The sequence below is a fragment of the Amblyomma americanum genome, chromosome 10, assembly GCF_052857255.1.
Source record: "Amblyomma americanum isolate KBUSLIRL-KWMA chromosome 10, ASM5285725v1, whole genome shotgun sequence".
In the NCBI taxonomy this organism is placed as follows: domain Eukaryota; kingdom Metazoa; phylum Arthropoda; class Arachnida; order Ixodida; family Ixodidae; genus Amblyomma; species Amblyomma americanum.
In genome coordinates, this window is record NC_135506.1 from 59921834 (window position 1) to 59937595 (window position 15762).

Genomic DNA, 15762 nt, shown 5'->3' on the forward strand with positions numbered 1-15762 from the left:
ACTGGTGCCCGAAGAGAATGTTAACCTAGACTATAGGTTATCTAAACTATATGCTAGGTTTGTTGAGCTTTACGTAGAGCCATGCTTGCTTAGACTAAGTGCATTGTAGAAACACCTGAGCCATCATGGACGTATGGACAGGAGTTACAATGTTCTCGAGAGTGGGCCATGCTCGCCATAGTGCTAGTGGGCCTAGGACAAGGACAAATAAATAGAGGTAGGAAATGAGTGCGGGTGCAGTACAACTGTCACTATGTTGTCCCTATAGGAAGGCGCTTTTTTGGGTGGTCTCTTGCCTTATTCATGGGGTAAATAAAATAGAGGAGATGGCGTTCTGAATGAGAATTGAGAACAATTAGCTTCTAAGGCAGGCATGTACATACACAGTACATAGAAACTTTCTTGGTGTTATGCGTGATCCAGAAGTCAAGCTAATTTATCAGGAGTACAGGTAGGCTCCATGGGGCATGTGAAGTGGGTGTCTTTGATAATGGGTGCTGCCTGTTCATAGGATCTCAGTCGGCCTTCTTGTGGTGGGCTTTGGTGTGTCCGCCTACATGTACTATGCTGAGATCTGGGACTATTCCGCGTCCATTCTTGGGGAGAGAGCTAATGCCAGACAAATGTAGTGCTTTAAGCAGGTTTGGAAATACTGGAGGGGTAACCATGCTATGGTTCATTTGACAGGCGGTAAAAGATAGGAGAGCGTGATTTTTCATGATATTTTGAAGAAAGCGTGACTTATGCTCTATTGTGTGTTATATCTGCGGTTGGATACAGAGAGAAGATGCCTGTTCAAAGCTGTTGTTCTTTTGACCACTGCATGCCTTGACGGCCGAAGTAAGCCGCCAATAACCTTATGAACTGCGGTCCCCTAGCGATTATTACCCCACACCCTCCCCTTCAACCTTCAGATACTCACCATGGCTGTGTATGTTGTTGCTGTCAGCCCAATTACAACAGAGCACCAGATCGCCGAAATGTTGAACACTGGAACGATACGCAAAAAACCATCGAATGCCATGAGACAGCGCACTTGCTTACCCTAGAAAGCCTCCTAGTACACTTGTTCACGTAAGCACTGCTTGATATTTATTTATCTGCATGAAAACAGGCTAGATTGCTGCCGTTGGTGGCAGCTGTTTGCATAAAAATGCGTACTCCCACTCTATACTGCGCAATGAGTAGAGGTAAACATGAACAAAACCAGCGCTGTTTTTAACCTATTCCTCCTTCTCATCTTCGTCCCGTTATTCTTTGACACCCATAGCTGTTTTGGCTACACTCATCGGCCCGTCCGTCGGTCGTCTGGACCACGGCGTTCTGCATGGAATACCGCAGAGTCTCGTAGCGCTAATGTCAAAATAATTCTCGCGCTCGACTGGAAGTACTACAACTCTTTCAAGCTTACCTGTTCTTTCTTTTTTCAAGTGATATACGTGCGTGTTGCATCATTCTGTCGAGGAACATGAGCATGACCGCTCAGTGGGAACCGAAACGTGACACTTTCAAAGGAGGAAGTTGTCCAGATGTTTTAATGTATAGTATGGTGCATTTTGGGCCCACTGTATCGACCACGAGATGGTAAGATTTTGAATTAGCACTGATTTGAAGAGGGACTGAGTGAAGCATTGATCCGGAAGCCCGTTAACGAGCTAGCAGTAAGAGGGAAAAGTAGAGAAATCCAGGATCTCGCCGCAGAACAGGTATCGGCTTTAACTGAGGACGACGACCCTAATGTTCAAGGAATGAACGCCAATCTCACAGCTATCATTACGGAGTGCGCAGTCAAAATAGGCGGTAGGACGCTTAGGCAGGATACCGGCAAACACTTTCAGGGGATGAAAGATCTGATTAAGAAACTCCAAAGCGTGAGGGCGTCTAACCCTACAGAGAGAATAGAACTGACAAAGCTATCGAAGTTAATAAATAAGCGCCAGGTAGCCGGCATAAGGAAGTTTAATGTGGAGAGAATAGAGCATGCTCTAAAGATCGAAAGTAGCCCAACACCGGTGAAGAGGAAACTAGTCATAGGCAAAAATCAGATGTATGCGTTCAAAGACAAGGAAGACAATGTCATTAGTAATGTGGATAAAAAAATTTATGTAGCCGAAGTGTTCTACAAAAATCTGTACAGTAGTCAATGTAATCAAAACGTTAATGAGAGAGACAGTAGCGCACAACAATGCGTCATCCCGCCAGTAGCGAAAGAGGAGGTAAAGAAAGCCTTAGGAGCAATGGAAAGGGGAAAAGCAGCTGGGGGGGGGGGGGGGGACCAGGTAACAGCCCATCTGTTGAAGGACAAAGGGAAGATCGTGCTTCAATCGGCGAAATGATGAGGCAGGCTTTTGTAAAGAATATTCCACAATGGATCGTATTCACCCTATCAATCAGGTTGTAGAAAGACGCGCAGAATATAGCCAACCCCTATATATAGCCTTCATTGATTGCGAGAAAGCATTCGACTCAGTTCAAACTTTACAGTCGTGTTAGCATTACGGTACCAGGTTGCAGGTGGGGCTTGTGTAAAAATAGCGGAAGATATTGATAATTTTTGCGCAGCTACCATGCCCTCCATTAGGTCACCAATAAAATTCCTGTAAGGAAGGGTGTCAGCCAGGGCGACACGATCTCGCCAGCGCTATTCACCGCCTGTTTACAGGTGTTCCGAGGCCTTTATCGGGAACAGTTGGGCAATAGAGCTAATAATGGAGAATACCTCAGTAATCTGCAAATCGCTAATGGAACTGCCAATCCAAGTGACAAAGGGGATGCATCGAGAAACTCAGACAAGGAAAGCAGAGCGGTGGGCCTGAAAATTAACATGCAGAACACCAAAATAACCATAACTGCCTTGTAAGGCAACAGCAGTTTGCGATTGGTAGCGAGGCTACTTAGACAGGTAGTGACAGCTGATCCGGATAATGAGAGGGAAATAACTAGAAGGATATGAATGAGGTGGAGCGCATCTGGCAGATTCTCTCAGATAATGGATGGCAGTCTGCCGATATACCTCAAGAAAAAAGTATATAACAGCTGCATCTTGCCGACACTCACCTATATGCAGCAGAAACGTGGAGGCTAACGAAAAGGGCTGACCTTAAACTGAGCACAGCGCAGCTCGATATAGAAAAGAATGCAATAGGCATAGCTATAAAGGACAGGAAGAGGGCAGTGTGGGTCAGGGAATTAAGTCGGCTTAATGACACCCTAGTCGAAATCATGAAGAAGAAATGGCCTTGGGCAGGGCATGTAATGTGAAGGCAGTATAACCGATGGTCCTTAAGGGTAACGGAATGGATTCCAAGAGAAGGCAAGCGTAGCAGGGGGTAGCAAAAAGGTGGGCGGATGAGAATAAGTAGTTTGCGGAGTGAAGGTGGCCACAACTGGAACAGGACAGGGTTAATTGGAGAGATATGGGAGATGCCTTTTTCCTGCAGTGGGCGTGGTCAGGCTGATGATGCTGATGATGTATAGCCTTCATAGATTACGAGAAAGCATTTGACAAAGTCGAAACCTCAGCCGTCATGCAGGCATTACGGATTCTGGGTGTAGATTTGCCTTATGTAAAAATAATGAAATGTATCTATAACGGGTGCGCAGCCACCATAGTTCTTCATAAATCCAGTAATAAAATTCATATAAGAAAGGGTGCCAGGCAGGGAGGCATGATCTCGCCAATGCTATTCGCAGCTTCTTTAAGCAGGTATCCAGAGGCCTGGATTGGGGTAGTTGGAGATAACAGTTAATGAAGAATACATTAGTAATCTGCAATTCGCTGATTACATTGCCTTCCTACGCCACTCGGGGGATGAATCGCAAAGTATGATCAATGACAGACAGGAAGAGCAGAGTGGTGGGTTTAAAATGTCGACAGTTACATTTAGGGCTGCTTACGGGTGAGAAGGAGGACGCTCGCCTGCACATTCAGTGAACGGTGCCGCCCCGTGCTGCGGCGTGATGTAACCCTACGCCACGCAGCTGGAAATTCTACCTTTGCATGGGTCTACGCAGCCGCCACCGGGACGCCCGCCGCACGCATTTTGATATGGGCGCTAAATTCGTGAATTCAGTCGCCGCTCTACCGCAGTCCCCGCGCCGCCCTAAGGATATGACGCGATAGTTAATTGGTTAATGCCCATATCTGCAGAATTGGTCTTTCTCGGCTTAACATTCGTACATCCCTGGCAATCTTAATACCGCTCCTGGCGCAATGGTGCAGCGGTTAAGCGGTGCGCCAGGGGCCTGGGACGGCAGGTGCTGCCGCCGGAGGAACTTGTTCATCCAGATTGCTCTCTCCGAGCTACCTCTAACCAGAAATCATTTATTAAACCGCCACCTGCCAATTCCGTGGGATGGCAACTGTAACCACCGTTGAAACTTGTACTCATACGTCTTGGTCGGTTAAACTGCTCGGTTATGTCTTACTGCTATTGTCTTTCGCTTACAAGTTACCGTTCTTTCTCTTAAACATTCTTTCACATATTGTCTTTGTATATGTGTTTTATGTCTTGCTGTAAAAAATCCCTGCAGACAATTGACAGTATTTATCGATAAATAAAAATAAATTGTAGTTTTCAATGGAGTTAAGCCGTGTAGATGTACGAAAGCATTTGCTTAGCCTGGTTGGCTCGTGGTCTTGCTTTTCTCGGTCGTCGGCACGTGTGGCAACGATATTAGACTCAGGTTAAGGTCTGATCGAGGTTAAGCTGATCTGATTTGTTCGCGCAGAAGAACGAAGTTGATGCAGACGACGATTTGCATTGCACAGAGAGAAAGTGTGTGGCAATTTAACATGGGGCGTGACCGGCTACGGCGACAGCATATATAGTGCTCTCGTGCCAGCGAAACTGATCTCCACACTCCGACGCGGGTTCGAAAAGGAGTCACGGCGGTATTTATTCTATTTCTGCATCTTCAAGGTCTTGGTTGGGTTGGACCCTATGGAGTAGTGCGTTTAAACTAAAATGTTCGGTGGGGCCGTTTTCGTTTCCCTTTCATGCATTAAACATTGATTGAAAGACGTGTCTACTTTCATATTGGATCTTCTACTACGTATTTGGCTGCCGTCAGGTCACGAAATGCATTGTCTTAAACAACTGTAACAGCAACAACAAAAAACGAGAACGTGCGACTAGCAGTTTGCGTTGACGTCTCGCCCGCATGTGAAATGTTTTATATTTTGGACCACGGCTGGCTTTTAAATAAAAAAACACTCACAATCCCAATGTGTAGTGAACCTCGGTCACTGTGTTTTGAAGAATCTGGTGCACACTCTATTTTTTCCATCTGTTGTGGGAACTGCGTTACCTGATAGCGCGTGACTGCGACATCAGCTGCAGTGACGGAACGGTCCGGTGCTCCGTGTCATCTTAGCAATTATCAATGCACAGAAAAGAAAAAAAACCACATGGCATGGGCGTGGTCGAATTAGCTTTGTGTTTCACGTGCTGCTTAATTTTTATGGTTAAAAGCACCATGTGAATCTGTCGATCGACCGCATCCGGCGGAATTAGCTAAAGAGAGTAGACGACGCTGGCACTCAATGGTGTTTTGTTTTATACCAAAATATTTTATGAGCCTTTACGAATTACAAAAAGCGACAGTCCTTGTCCGGGAGTGTGTATTAGGTCACTGAATACAAAATAAACTCAGCGATCTCCTCTGCAATAAAGAAGAGGCTGAGGTCACTTATACAAGGATATTCCACGTAAAGAGCTTTCATTTGTTATGAATTTAAGCACTCTTTCCAAAGAAAACATCTAATGATCAACTAGGAAGAAGGGATGTGATGGTATTTGGTCTTAGCACGAATCTAGAAAATGACTTGTCTTTTCCGCTTCTAATATCTCTGACCGAGATTAGAACATGTATAACAGACACTCGGTCGCTGCATCTCGCACAACGCGTTGCGGGAGGGGTGTGTTGTGTATGTGGTTCTTCCTTAGCCTTGACAGTGCTCCTTCTTTGAATCGATGCATCTCGGGTGTCAGTCGCGCACCTCCCATTCTTGGTTATATTGCGTGGAGTTTCTGCATTACATTTCTCTCGCCAATGTCGGTGGATTTTTCTATTATTTTCTCGTTTGAAGTCCTCGTATGGTAATTTCTCAACATCAATATGGTTCCGTAGAGCACCTGACACAGCGAGTACTATAGCTACATTATTGTCAGCTAAGCTCCGGTAACCTGGAACACAGCAAAAATTAATGTGCAGTTTAGATTTATGTACAGACGTGAAACACTTTAACAGGGTGTAGTCGGAGTAAATGACATAAGTTTGTATTTTCTTCTCTAAAATGCGTCTTGCAGGTGGAGGAATGCCATGATATTCTGCAGTTAATATGCTTCTGTATGTGTTCATTGTTATCGACTGACAAAACCGTGGGCCGCGTACCAAACATGAGACTAGACTTCGCATACATTATGGCTACATCGTGCCAAAATACATGCGCTTCCAAGACGCATGCAGGAAAAACAACCCCTCCGGTGCACGTGTCAGAATAGCCAAATTTTGCCGACCCACAGCGCCGAGGGTAATCGCGTTTTCGAAATTCTAAACACTGATATGGTGATTGCTAACGGCCGGCAACATATCTGTAATGGCAGTCAGTGCTACTGATAATATTTAAAAAGGTAACTATTAGAATTTGGTTAACCACTTTACTAGTTACCATGATTCGCATGTCTTTTCACCTCAGCCAACACATGAAATTACTATGCCGAAAAAGCTTCTCTTACCCTCAAAAGCCCTAGTTTTAAATGTTAGTGATGGGCTCCCCTGAAACACCTGGTACATTTTATTCAGGTTTCAATGATTGATTGCCGACCTCATTTATGTCTCGATTGAGTTCCAAGAGCCGCAGAAAGCGTGAAAGAGTCTGATTTTGCCACAATTGCAGGAGTTTGTTGCATGATACATGTTTTTTTTCTATACGTCCTTCCGCGTGCTGTGTTCATTGCTCAATACCCCTGAAAAGTTCTTACGTCTAAATTGTTTAGGAGACACCTGGAATAAGGTTTCAGGGAGTGTGGCAGCAACTGCGGCTAGACAAATCCTTAGCCTAAAAAGTTAACAGGAACGATGTTCCGCTTAAAATGACCGGAACTCAGTTCCAGTGGCACTATCTAGAGCACCGTTCCGGCTAAAATCTTGCAAATGCTGTTCCAATTATTTTAAGAATATGTATATCACTTCCAGCTACATGGGTAGTACTTTCTTGCCAAGTAGTTGCAGCTACTAAGTGGATTCGTAGGCGGAACCTGACTAAGAGTAAACACATGCTATATTTGGCTCCGATATTCATGACAATACGATCTAGCGACTGTGCGTGTTTATAGCGCTGAAAAGATGTTCAGAGGGCGCCTTTATTATATTCACGAAAACGGTGTAGAGAAATGCATGCGAGGAAGTCCGCGAAGCCCATTCTTAAGCAGTTCTTTCCGCAATGCAATATAGTTTCTTCGACTTCCTGCAACCGACCACAGTGCGAAAACAATTAATGAGCACTACTGATATAATTCACATGCCGCCGTCCACCACAGGAGCGCTAAGTGCAGAGCTCCCGCAGTTGCAGTCATCCGCTAAACGCAGCTGATAGACAGCAGTCGGTGTCGCTATTGCAGCTACCTCAGCCGCATAGGCGAGGCCGATAAGCGTTGTGGCACTTCATGCTGTAGAATAGAGGAGTTAAGACAAATCGCAAAAATACAATAGGCATCAACTTACCTGTTGACACAGCCACCGATGATGCGTAAATCGCTATCGCTCCCACCATTTGCTGCGAAATAAAAAAAATTGTCACAGATACTTTGGAAAGAGCAGATTTCATTTTACTGGTGGGCACCTGGTACCCTCCTTACGCAGCTCACAAATTGAACTTCACTTACCGACAAAAGAATGTAAGTGATAGCAGTTATGACAGAGACAGCTGTATTGTAACGCATCCGGACGAACTGCATGATGAAAAAAAAAACGAAAACAAGTAAGAACGAAAGCAATGCTTCAAATACGAAATTTGCGTTCTCTTCCTTTCTTCTTTCACTCTCTCCTTTACCCTTCCCTTACGGCGCGGTTCAGGTGTCCAACGATATATGAGACAGATACTGCGCCATTTTTTTCCCCCAAAAGCCAATTATTATTATTATTAAAATGTCCATATAATAGCGATGGTCGAAACAGCAAACAGTAACGTGGAAGGCTTCTATCATTAGTAAGGTTTCAGAAGAAGTCCCTCAAGATTATTTTCGGATGCGCGAACGCAATCGCGCGCAATCATAACGTCTCTATAAAACTGGATTCGTTTCGTTCTGGTGTCTGAGAATAGGCGTAAAAAATAAATACGTTCCAATAGCGGCGTTGCGCACTTTAGAGACTGAATGTGGTTGCAAGGCAAGGCCTCGGCAAAACATTTCGTCAAAGTCGTTTAGGTTCGCCGCCTTGTGCTGCCTTCGGCTCGCCTCCCTTCTGGCGCCAAGGTCCTCCGCGGCGCACCGACCATGTGAGCTAAAAAATTCATGCTTAAGTCGATTGACAAGAGCCTGGTGCTTAAATTCGTAAGGTTCGCGCTTTATATAGGGCAAACAGTTCAGTGAAGCAATTCACTTCCCGAATGGGTGTCGCCACTCCACGAATGTGTGTCGGGAATTAAGAAACACTAGAAAGAAGTGGAGTCTCAAAGCGAAAAGGCATGCTTAGTGTTATATAGAAAGCGTTTTCCTTGCAATAGGCTTCGCTTAGCCCACTAGAATGGTCACTGGTGCGCTAATGTACACACCTTCACTCGCGCGCCGTAGTACATGACACTCGCTTCGGACAATTTACGATGTCTGACTTTTTTTCTATAGTAGGCACCATGTCAAAGTTCCACTTTCTTTCTTTTTTTTTAGATACCATACAAGCACGGGTAGAAAATATTTAATGCCAGGAATGTGCCTTGATGATTAGGTTCAACAACTGAGGTGTGAAAGTTGTAGTGATTGCGTTTTTTGTTTTTGTTAGCATGGGCACATGCATATTCCATTTCGTCGCACACATCGTCAGTTCAACTACACACTCTTAATCTCGGTTCCACATAAGCTGTCGTGGCTCCACATAAGTTCCTGATAAAGCTCCTGTTCCATTTATTTTATCTGGAACGAGGCTTTATTTAGCTCTCTTTAAGGTAAACACACTTTTGCAGCTCCATTCTCGCCTTTATAAGTGGAACTTATGTGGAACACGTTGATATCGCTAAAGGGTAAACAGGGCAAAAGACGTAGATGGAAAGCAGAAGAAACACAGGCCAAGCGCTGGAAGAGCCAGCTTGCCGTGTTTCTCGAAACGGTTATGTGGAACGCATGCGTTCCAGAACTGCATCACAGCTCACGAGATAAGTAGGCGGTGAGCGCCGCGATGGGAGATAATTTTTTTTCCCCGTTTGGCGCATGAGCCATCGGCTCGTGATATCCGGGAGCCAATGGCCTGAAAGTTGTCCTGAAGATGGGCCGCCGCTCGCTTCGCCTCAGCAGGCGGCGAAGGCCCTGCCTTCGTTCACCCTGTGTTTTTTGCACTTGGATTCTCTGAAGTTCTCATCACGTTGTCTTCCCTGGTATACGAACACCCGGACTGGGTTCAACTTGGAGTTCATCACTGTTTTGCGGATACATAACCCCGCGCCGTGGTCCGCAAGCCTCGGTTCGACAGGAGCTTCGATCATGGCACCGCCGGATTCCACGCTGACCGGTGGCCATCTCGATATTCCTCTTCGTGTCGCCGCTTCTGCGGAGGCCCCCAGAGAACTTTCCGGCACCCGTGCGCTTCTCCCTTCCTGCGGTGGCCTCTACTTCCTCGACTCGTATTCGTGTACCATTTGTCGGCCCTCAACTCAACCTGCGCGCCTAGACGGGCACTTCCCCTGGCTGAAGTTTCCGCGCTTGCGGCTCGATCCCGGTGGCCTTCCTGAGTGATGGTGTTGATGGCATCACCGCCGGTGCGTTTGTAGAGTGTCTACAGCTTCTCCTCATGCCTCGGAGAATTTGAGCACTTTGGAGGCAGAAATATTGGTTTTTACCTGCGGTTGTCAAAGGACCTGCCCGTTGCTGCTAGACTGCCTGTTTGCCTTCGCTGCTCTACGCGGGCTGCCGGGCGGACTGCAGCCGCTCGTCACCTCGATGGTTCTGTTGATTTCTATGCGCAGCATCTCTACTTCCTTCCATCTATCTTTACTTGCGCTATACACATTTTTGTAGCGCTACATTGGCCACGAACTAGCATTTTCGCCGTGCTCGCATTCCCACCATGGTCGCACCGCACCACGTGGCCAATCACGTGACTGGTCACGTGACACACCGCGTGACGAACCCCGTGACAACAACTAACCAGACGACCAGACTAATCTGAACTTGCAATCAAGATTAACCAAGGCTAACCAAGCTATGCCATAGCTTTCGCTACTTATATCCTGGCATAGCCGAGCTAAGCCGCTGCCAATTTTTTTTTTCATTCTGTGGTATCTACATTTCATTCCTCCTTTCTTCCGTCTTTTCGCTTCTTTTAGCTTCTGAGAAAGTACCGGCGGAACGACAGCGACATTACCCACACAACACCAAACGTCCTGAGGACGTCCTTAAATGATCAGGACGTCATCATCTCGAACAGTACATTTTGAGCGCATCGATGGCTAAAGCCCCTCATGAGGAAGTCCTCAGTTTGTTCTTGCCAGGATGGATCGAAGATGAAAAGTCCACGAATATCCTACAATCTTCCTACCGCAGGATATTACTCTGGAACCGAACTGAGATCAAGCCAGCTTTATCTCTCGCACTCGGTTCTTGTTAATTAAAAGCGGCAGGTTTAATAAAAGATATGTGTGTACAATAGTAATCGAAAAAAGGAAACCGTCGTGACCCCGAAATTTGTGTGCCTTGAAGATATATCGTAGGATCTCTTTGCTTTTAAACCTATTTGCTTTTAAAGGTCTTACAATAACACCTTTGTTTCTTTTAACGGGGATGGATTATCGGCGAAAAAAGTTTACAGGAGGTGGGTCCGGGGGAAAGAAAGGGATTTGTGCGGTGCCTTGCGACACGGCCACTGGATAATGTGGCCAGGTGATGCAGTACCTTCCTTCCCACCGGATTTCAGAAATTTCCGGTGATTGGCTGGTACGAGTTCCTCAAAATAACTTTTGATGCACACCGATATCCCCTAAGCCTTTGTAGCTGATAGCACATCTATGTCCAGATATCCTCCGTCAACCGAGCTTGTTACTGCGCCCTCAAAGCTCAGAGTCCACAGGAGTAAGCATAAATTTCTTTCTTTCGGAAGATTCAACACTTCGGGTGTGTCGCGGCTGCCCAGCTCTATGTCCTGAAACGAAACCTATATGGTCTGTACGCATTCGATCACTGAGGATGTGATTGTATTGAATAAAATTATCTCTGTAGGTGTTCAAGGTTCAGCTCGATAGGAGTAACGCGAAGCACATTTAGAACGCAATGCCGGACATGATCCAATAGACAGACCGCATGGTCCATAGTCTTACGGAGGTTTCAAATAAACATAACGTGTCTATCGCATTCTCTCCGCCTCTACAGCTTTGTGAACTCTGCCTTTTCAGCACCAGACGTTGGCAGTGACAAATTGCGCGCGCCAAGAAACACGCAAAGGCCCTACTGCACAGCTGGTTTCATTATGATCGAGTTGCGCTGCGGAATAGCTTATATCAGACAAACAGGCAATAATATATGAGATGCTTCATCATCTTCAGTCGAATGTTTGTATTGCATCTTTATGCCTCACTTCGAACCAAAACTTGGGTAGCCGTAAATCACAGCACAATACTGCAAGCCCAGAGGCTAAAATACCTGAGCATGATTTAGATGTCAGCATGCGGCTGATAGTCTAGCTATGAGCAGGCGGTTGCCAGTCACAGCGGAAGTCTCACCTTTCATGCACTTTGAAGTTGCTAACGATGAGTAATAATCTGAGACTGCGCTTTCAGACCTATGTCACCGTGACATAATCAGTGATCAGTATATTCAAGTATGTGAAGCGCTGGTTGGAGGAATAAGGAAAGGAAGCTCCGTCTTAACATGTCACAGGCAGCAATTCTGGACAAATGTATTTTTGAACGGGAAAGAGTTTATGGGCACGCTTTTTTCATATATTATCAGATTTCACACTAACAATCAATTCAGTAACAATAAACAATTCAAACCGATTTTGTAACATTTTGTACCATATATTATTGTTCAAGTTGTTTTACTTACCAATATGTGCACTACACTTGGTTGTATTATTCACCGCCCTTCCTGTTACAGTCCCTGATGGGACTTACAGTATCAAAAAAAAATATATCCGCAGATCTTTCGTCGGCAGGCTTGATATTTCTCGCTATTAATATTCTTTCTATCATATAAAGCATTTCCCATTTATCGTCTGCCGCAGCCTTAAGTGGTCGATGCGACCGATGGAAGCACTACAAAAGAAAGGTTTTCTTACATATCGGAAGAATGGACCATTATCTTCCATGTTTCTATGCCAGCACCTTGCAGTTTTATAATATTCAAATTTTGTGTCCAAGAATATTGGGCATGAGTAATTAAAAACTATCTAAGTGTGAGCGAAACGCGTAAAATTAGTACTCTTCCCGGGAGTTCACCAGACGCACACACCACTCACGCTTTGCAAGGTTCTATGCCGAAGTTGAAGTAGTCTACGGTGGTGAATGCTACGGAATTCTCCCCTCTAATGTAGCTCCTGGTACATTATCCCCCGATTACTTCGCGACGTCGTCAATCCTGCTCACGTTCATGATGATGTTTATTATTGTATTTTGCTGGCAACATTGTTCTCTAAAATTCTAAAACTAGGTTTAGAAAAATCACTTTAAAGGCGCTCCTACACCAAGAATGATAAAAATTTCCCTAACCTGAAAGACAGACGTGATGTTCAGCCGGTACAAGACCGGCACGACGACGGCAGCAGCGAATGGAATCAAGAGAACATTAGACAAGCAAAGCCAGCCCAGGTGAAGCCCATACGCGTACGTGTGCGCAGGCAATCCGACGACGCCGGTCGCGGAGCCCACGGTGGCCAGCACAGACGCGGCCAGAGGAAGCGTCTGCAGCGACTTGCTCCCCAGGAAGAGCTCGTCCGTGGTCTGCCCCGGGGCTGCCTTCTTCCTGCGGATGGAGAAGTAGCATCCCACGCCAAGACTGGCACCAGTCAGCAGAGAGAAGACGGCGTAGTCCACTACTTTAGCCATGCTTTCCCACCGCGACGACGGTGCTGCGGAAGCTGAGAATGATTTGAGCGAGTCCTATGGAGATCTGGCAGCTGCGTCGACGTGTGCGGTCCGCTACTCGCCATTGAATTGCCCCTGCCGAGCAGCTGCGCTCGACCTGCGGCAGTCAATGGTAAGGGGAAGCAACTTCGTGACAGCAGACGCCCTGCGACTATTACACACACCGTATATTTCACCTGCTATGTTTTGCAAATTTTAAAAATAGGCCTGTTGAGTAAGAGCTTTTTCAACATAATAGTGTCAGAGGTGTAGCACGTCGTAATACAGCTTAGACTTGTTAAATTGTAGGCTCGTTAACGAATGGTGAACTTTCTAATTACTACTGTTGGTGTGATTGTTTACTGATAGGAATGTAGCCCACAGTAAGTAATATCCATATCAGTTGTTAGAATTTCGGAAGCACAGTTACCTTTGAGCGCTGTTGCTCAATGAATTTCGGCCATTGCCACGAGTTACGTGCAATAGAAAGCTTTTCCTGCAGGAATCACGAAAGCGGATTCATTTTGGTGTCTACGCAACTACGCTACAGCGCCGAGGCTAAGTGCGTTTTCAAATTTTAGAAACTGGTGTGGATTTCGCTTACAATAGGCTGCACGAAAACTCAATAAGTAAGGAGACCAAAAGTAACAGTTAAAAACGTAATATCCAAGTACTACCTAACCAGCGCGCTGTTAGCAAGTCTTATCGGTATTCTGATAGGCTACACCGGTGACAATGGTATACGGAAAAAGCGCCCTTCTAACTCAACAAGCTTATCTTTAAAAATTCCAAAACATTTTAGTTGAAACATCCGGTATTTGACCCATATAGATGTGCTAGCAGTTCCATTTTTGTGCTTTCAAACACCTGGAGATCATGTCCCATTTTCCGGCGGTATACCTGTTTGTGAAAATTCTTACAAGGTAACAAGCAGACACAATGTTGTAGTGTGTCTGAAGTGAAAGCTGTTCCGTTCAGATGCAATCAGGTGATTCTGGCCAATGTCACGCCTCTTGGAAGTTACGCTTTAATTGCGCCTGTGTGTGGGTAGGCGGAATTAGAGCGTGAGAGAGGCTGTTACTGAACGGTACTATAGGTTGAGTTGTAGGCGCTGCTCCGAACTTGTGCCTCTACTTCCTGGACACACGTAAATATGAACAAGTCAACGTTGCAGAAGTAACAGAAGGAAGGCCGTATACCTCAGACAGGCTCTGTTCCCCCTACGGAAGCAGAGGCGGAGTTATTCAACGTTATGTCTTAGTTACACATGCAAAATTGACCCTGAGTAGCACCAGGAACCGAACTCCAAGGCGCGTCGGTAAGATAACTCCGCGTGAACCATCCTCCTCAGTGTCATATATTATTCGTTAGAGTCGGCTAGAAGCAAGAAATGTTGCCGACAACCGTGCGTTCCTTCGAAATTTATGGTAGTGCTAAGCAGTCATCATCGGTATCATCGTCGCTCGCGGCACACCACTAACATTTCCCTCGTCAAAAAGTAAAGGTAGGCACAGCAGATGCGTGGTAGTGATGAAGGAAAGAAAAGGCAGGGGGTCCTTGTGTATCCCATATGCAATGCGAAAAGCCGGGCAGACGTCACGCGTCATTCAGAATCCTACTTTATGGGGCAAACACCAACGCCGTCTATGTACAAACGTTAGCGCAAAATAAGACACAATCACAAGAACGGTGGACAGGACACCGTACTTGTGATTGTGTCTTATTTGCGCTAACGTTTGTACATAGAACTATGCACCGACTAGCCCAGCAACAAGTGCTACTCGAGTACCAACGCCGTCATAGTTGCTAAGGGGCAGCTCGGCGGCCAGCGCTCGTGCGCCATTGCCGCCGCGGCCATCGTGGGCACAGAGAAAGGAGTTAGCTGCCCCGTGTGGAGCGCGCCGGCATTTTGAAGCCTGGGGCGATTTCCCCAATGCTTTCACGAACAGTGACGTCACGGCTTCTTTTTTAAATTTTCTGGCTCAATGGTCGTGGCCCGCTTGTTTCCTCTTATTTCTTCTCTCCTGCACTCCTGCCTTCCTCTCCGTTTCCTCGCTCTCTGTTGTTTGCTGAGCGGTCGCTTAAGGGGCGCTACACGCTCGAAGCGTGCATTATCTGTCAGTATGTGTGATCAGTGAGCCTGTCTATGCTCCGTAAATTATTGTCTCAAATATCTTTATGTATCTTTTAGTCTCATGTTGTAGTCTTGTTTGGAGCTCAACAGCTGTCACGAGCTTGAAAAGAATTCACTTGCTCGGAACAAAAATCAGTCTTGCGATGTATAGCGAATGGTTTGGTTTCTGGGGCTTAACGTCCCATAGCGACTTAGTCTATGAGAGACGCGTATAGCGAATATTCAGTTCCGTTATCCTCTTCATGGCTAGTGTTTGCGATATGAAATCCGTCCTATTTCCGAAACGTGTAATTACAGGCTGCCGTTTAGGTATGTCCATTTTTAAGTCCAGTAACGCCGCATAGATCGACGTGCCAAACTA

At 45.9% G+C, this 15762-nt stretch overlaps 1 protein-coding gene and 1 pseudogene across 1 annotated transcript; both read right to left on the reverse strand.

The window, feature by feature from the left end:
* The window catches only part of LOC144108349 (sodium-coupled monocarboxylate transporter 1-like), a 92076-nt pseudogene that overhangs the window by 20238 nt on the left and 56076 nt on the right, over positions 1-15762 (reverse strand).
* On the reverse strand, positions 184-13249 carry LOC144107257 (sodium/iodide cotransporter-like). Its single transcript, XM_077640265.1, has 5 exons — positions 12914-13249; positions 7890-7955; positions 7729-7780; positions 923-990; positions 184-192 (listed from the first exon to the last, which is right to left on the reverse strand). The coding sequence occupies exons 1-5, from the start codon at positions 13247-13249 to the stop codon at positions 184-186; spliced, it is 531 nt and encodes a 176-aa protein (XP_077496391.1).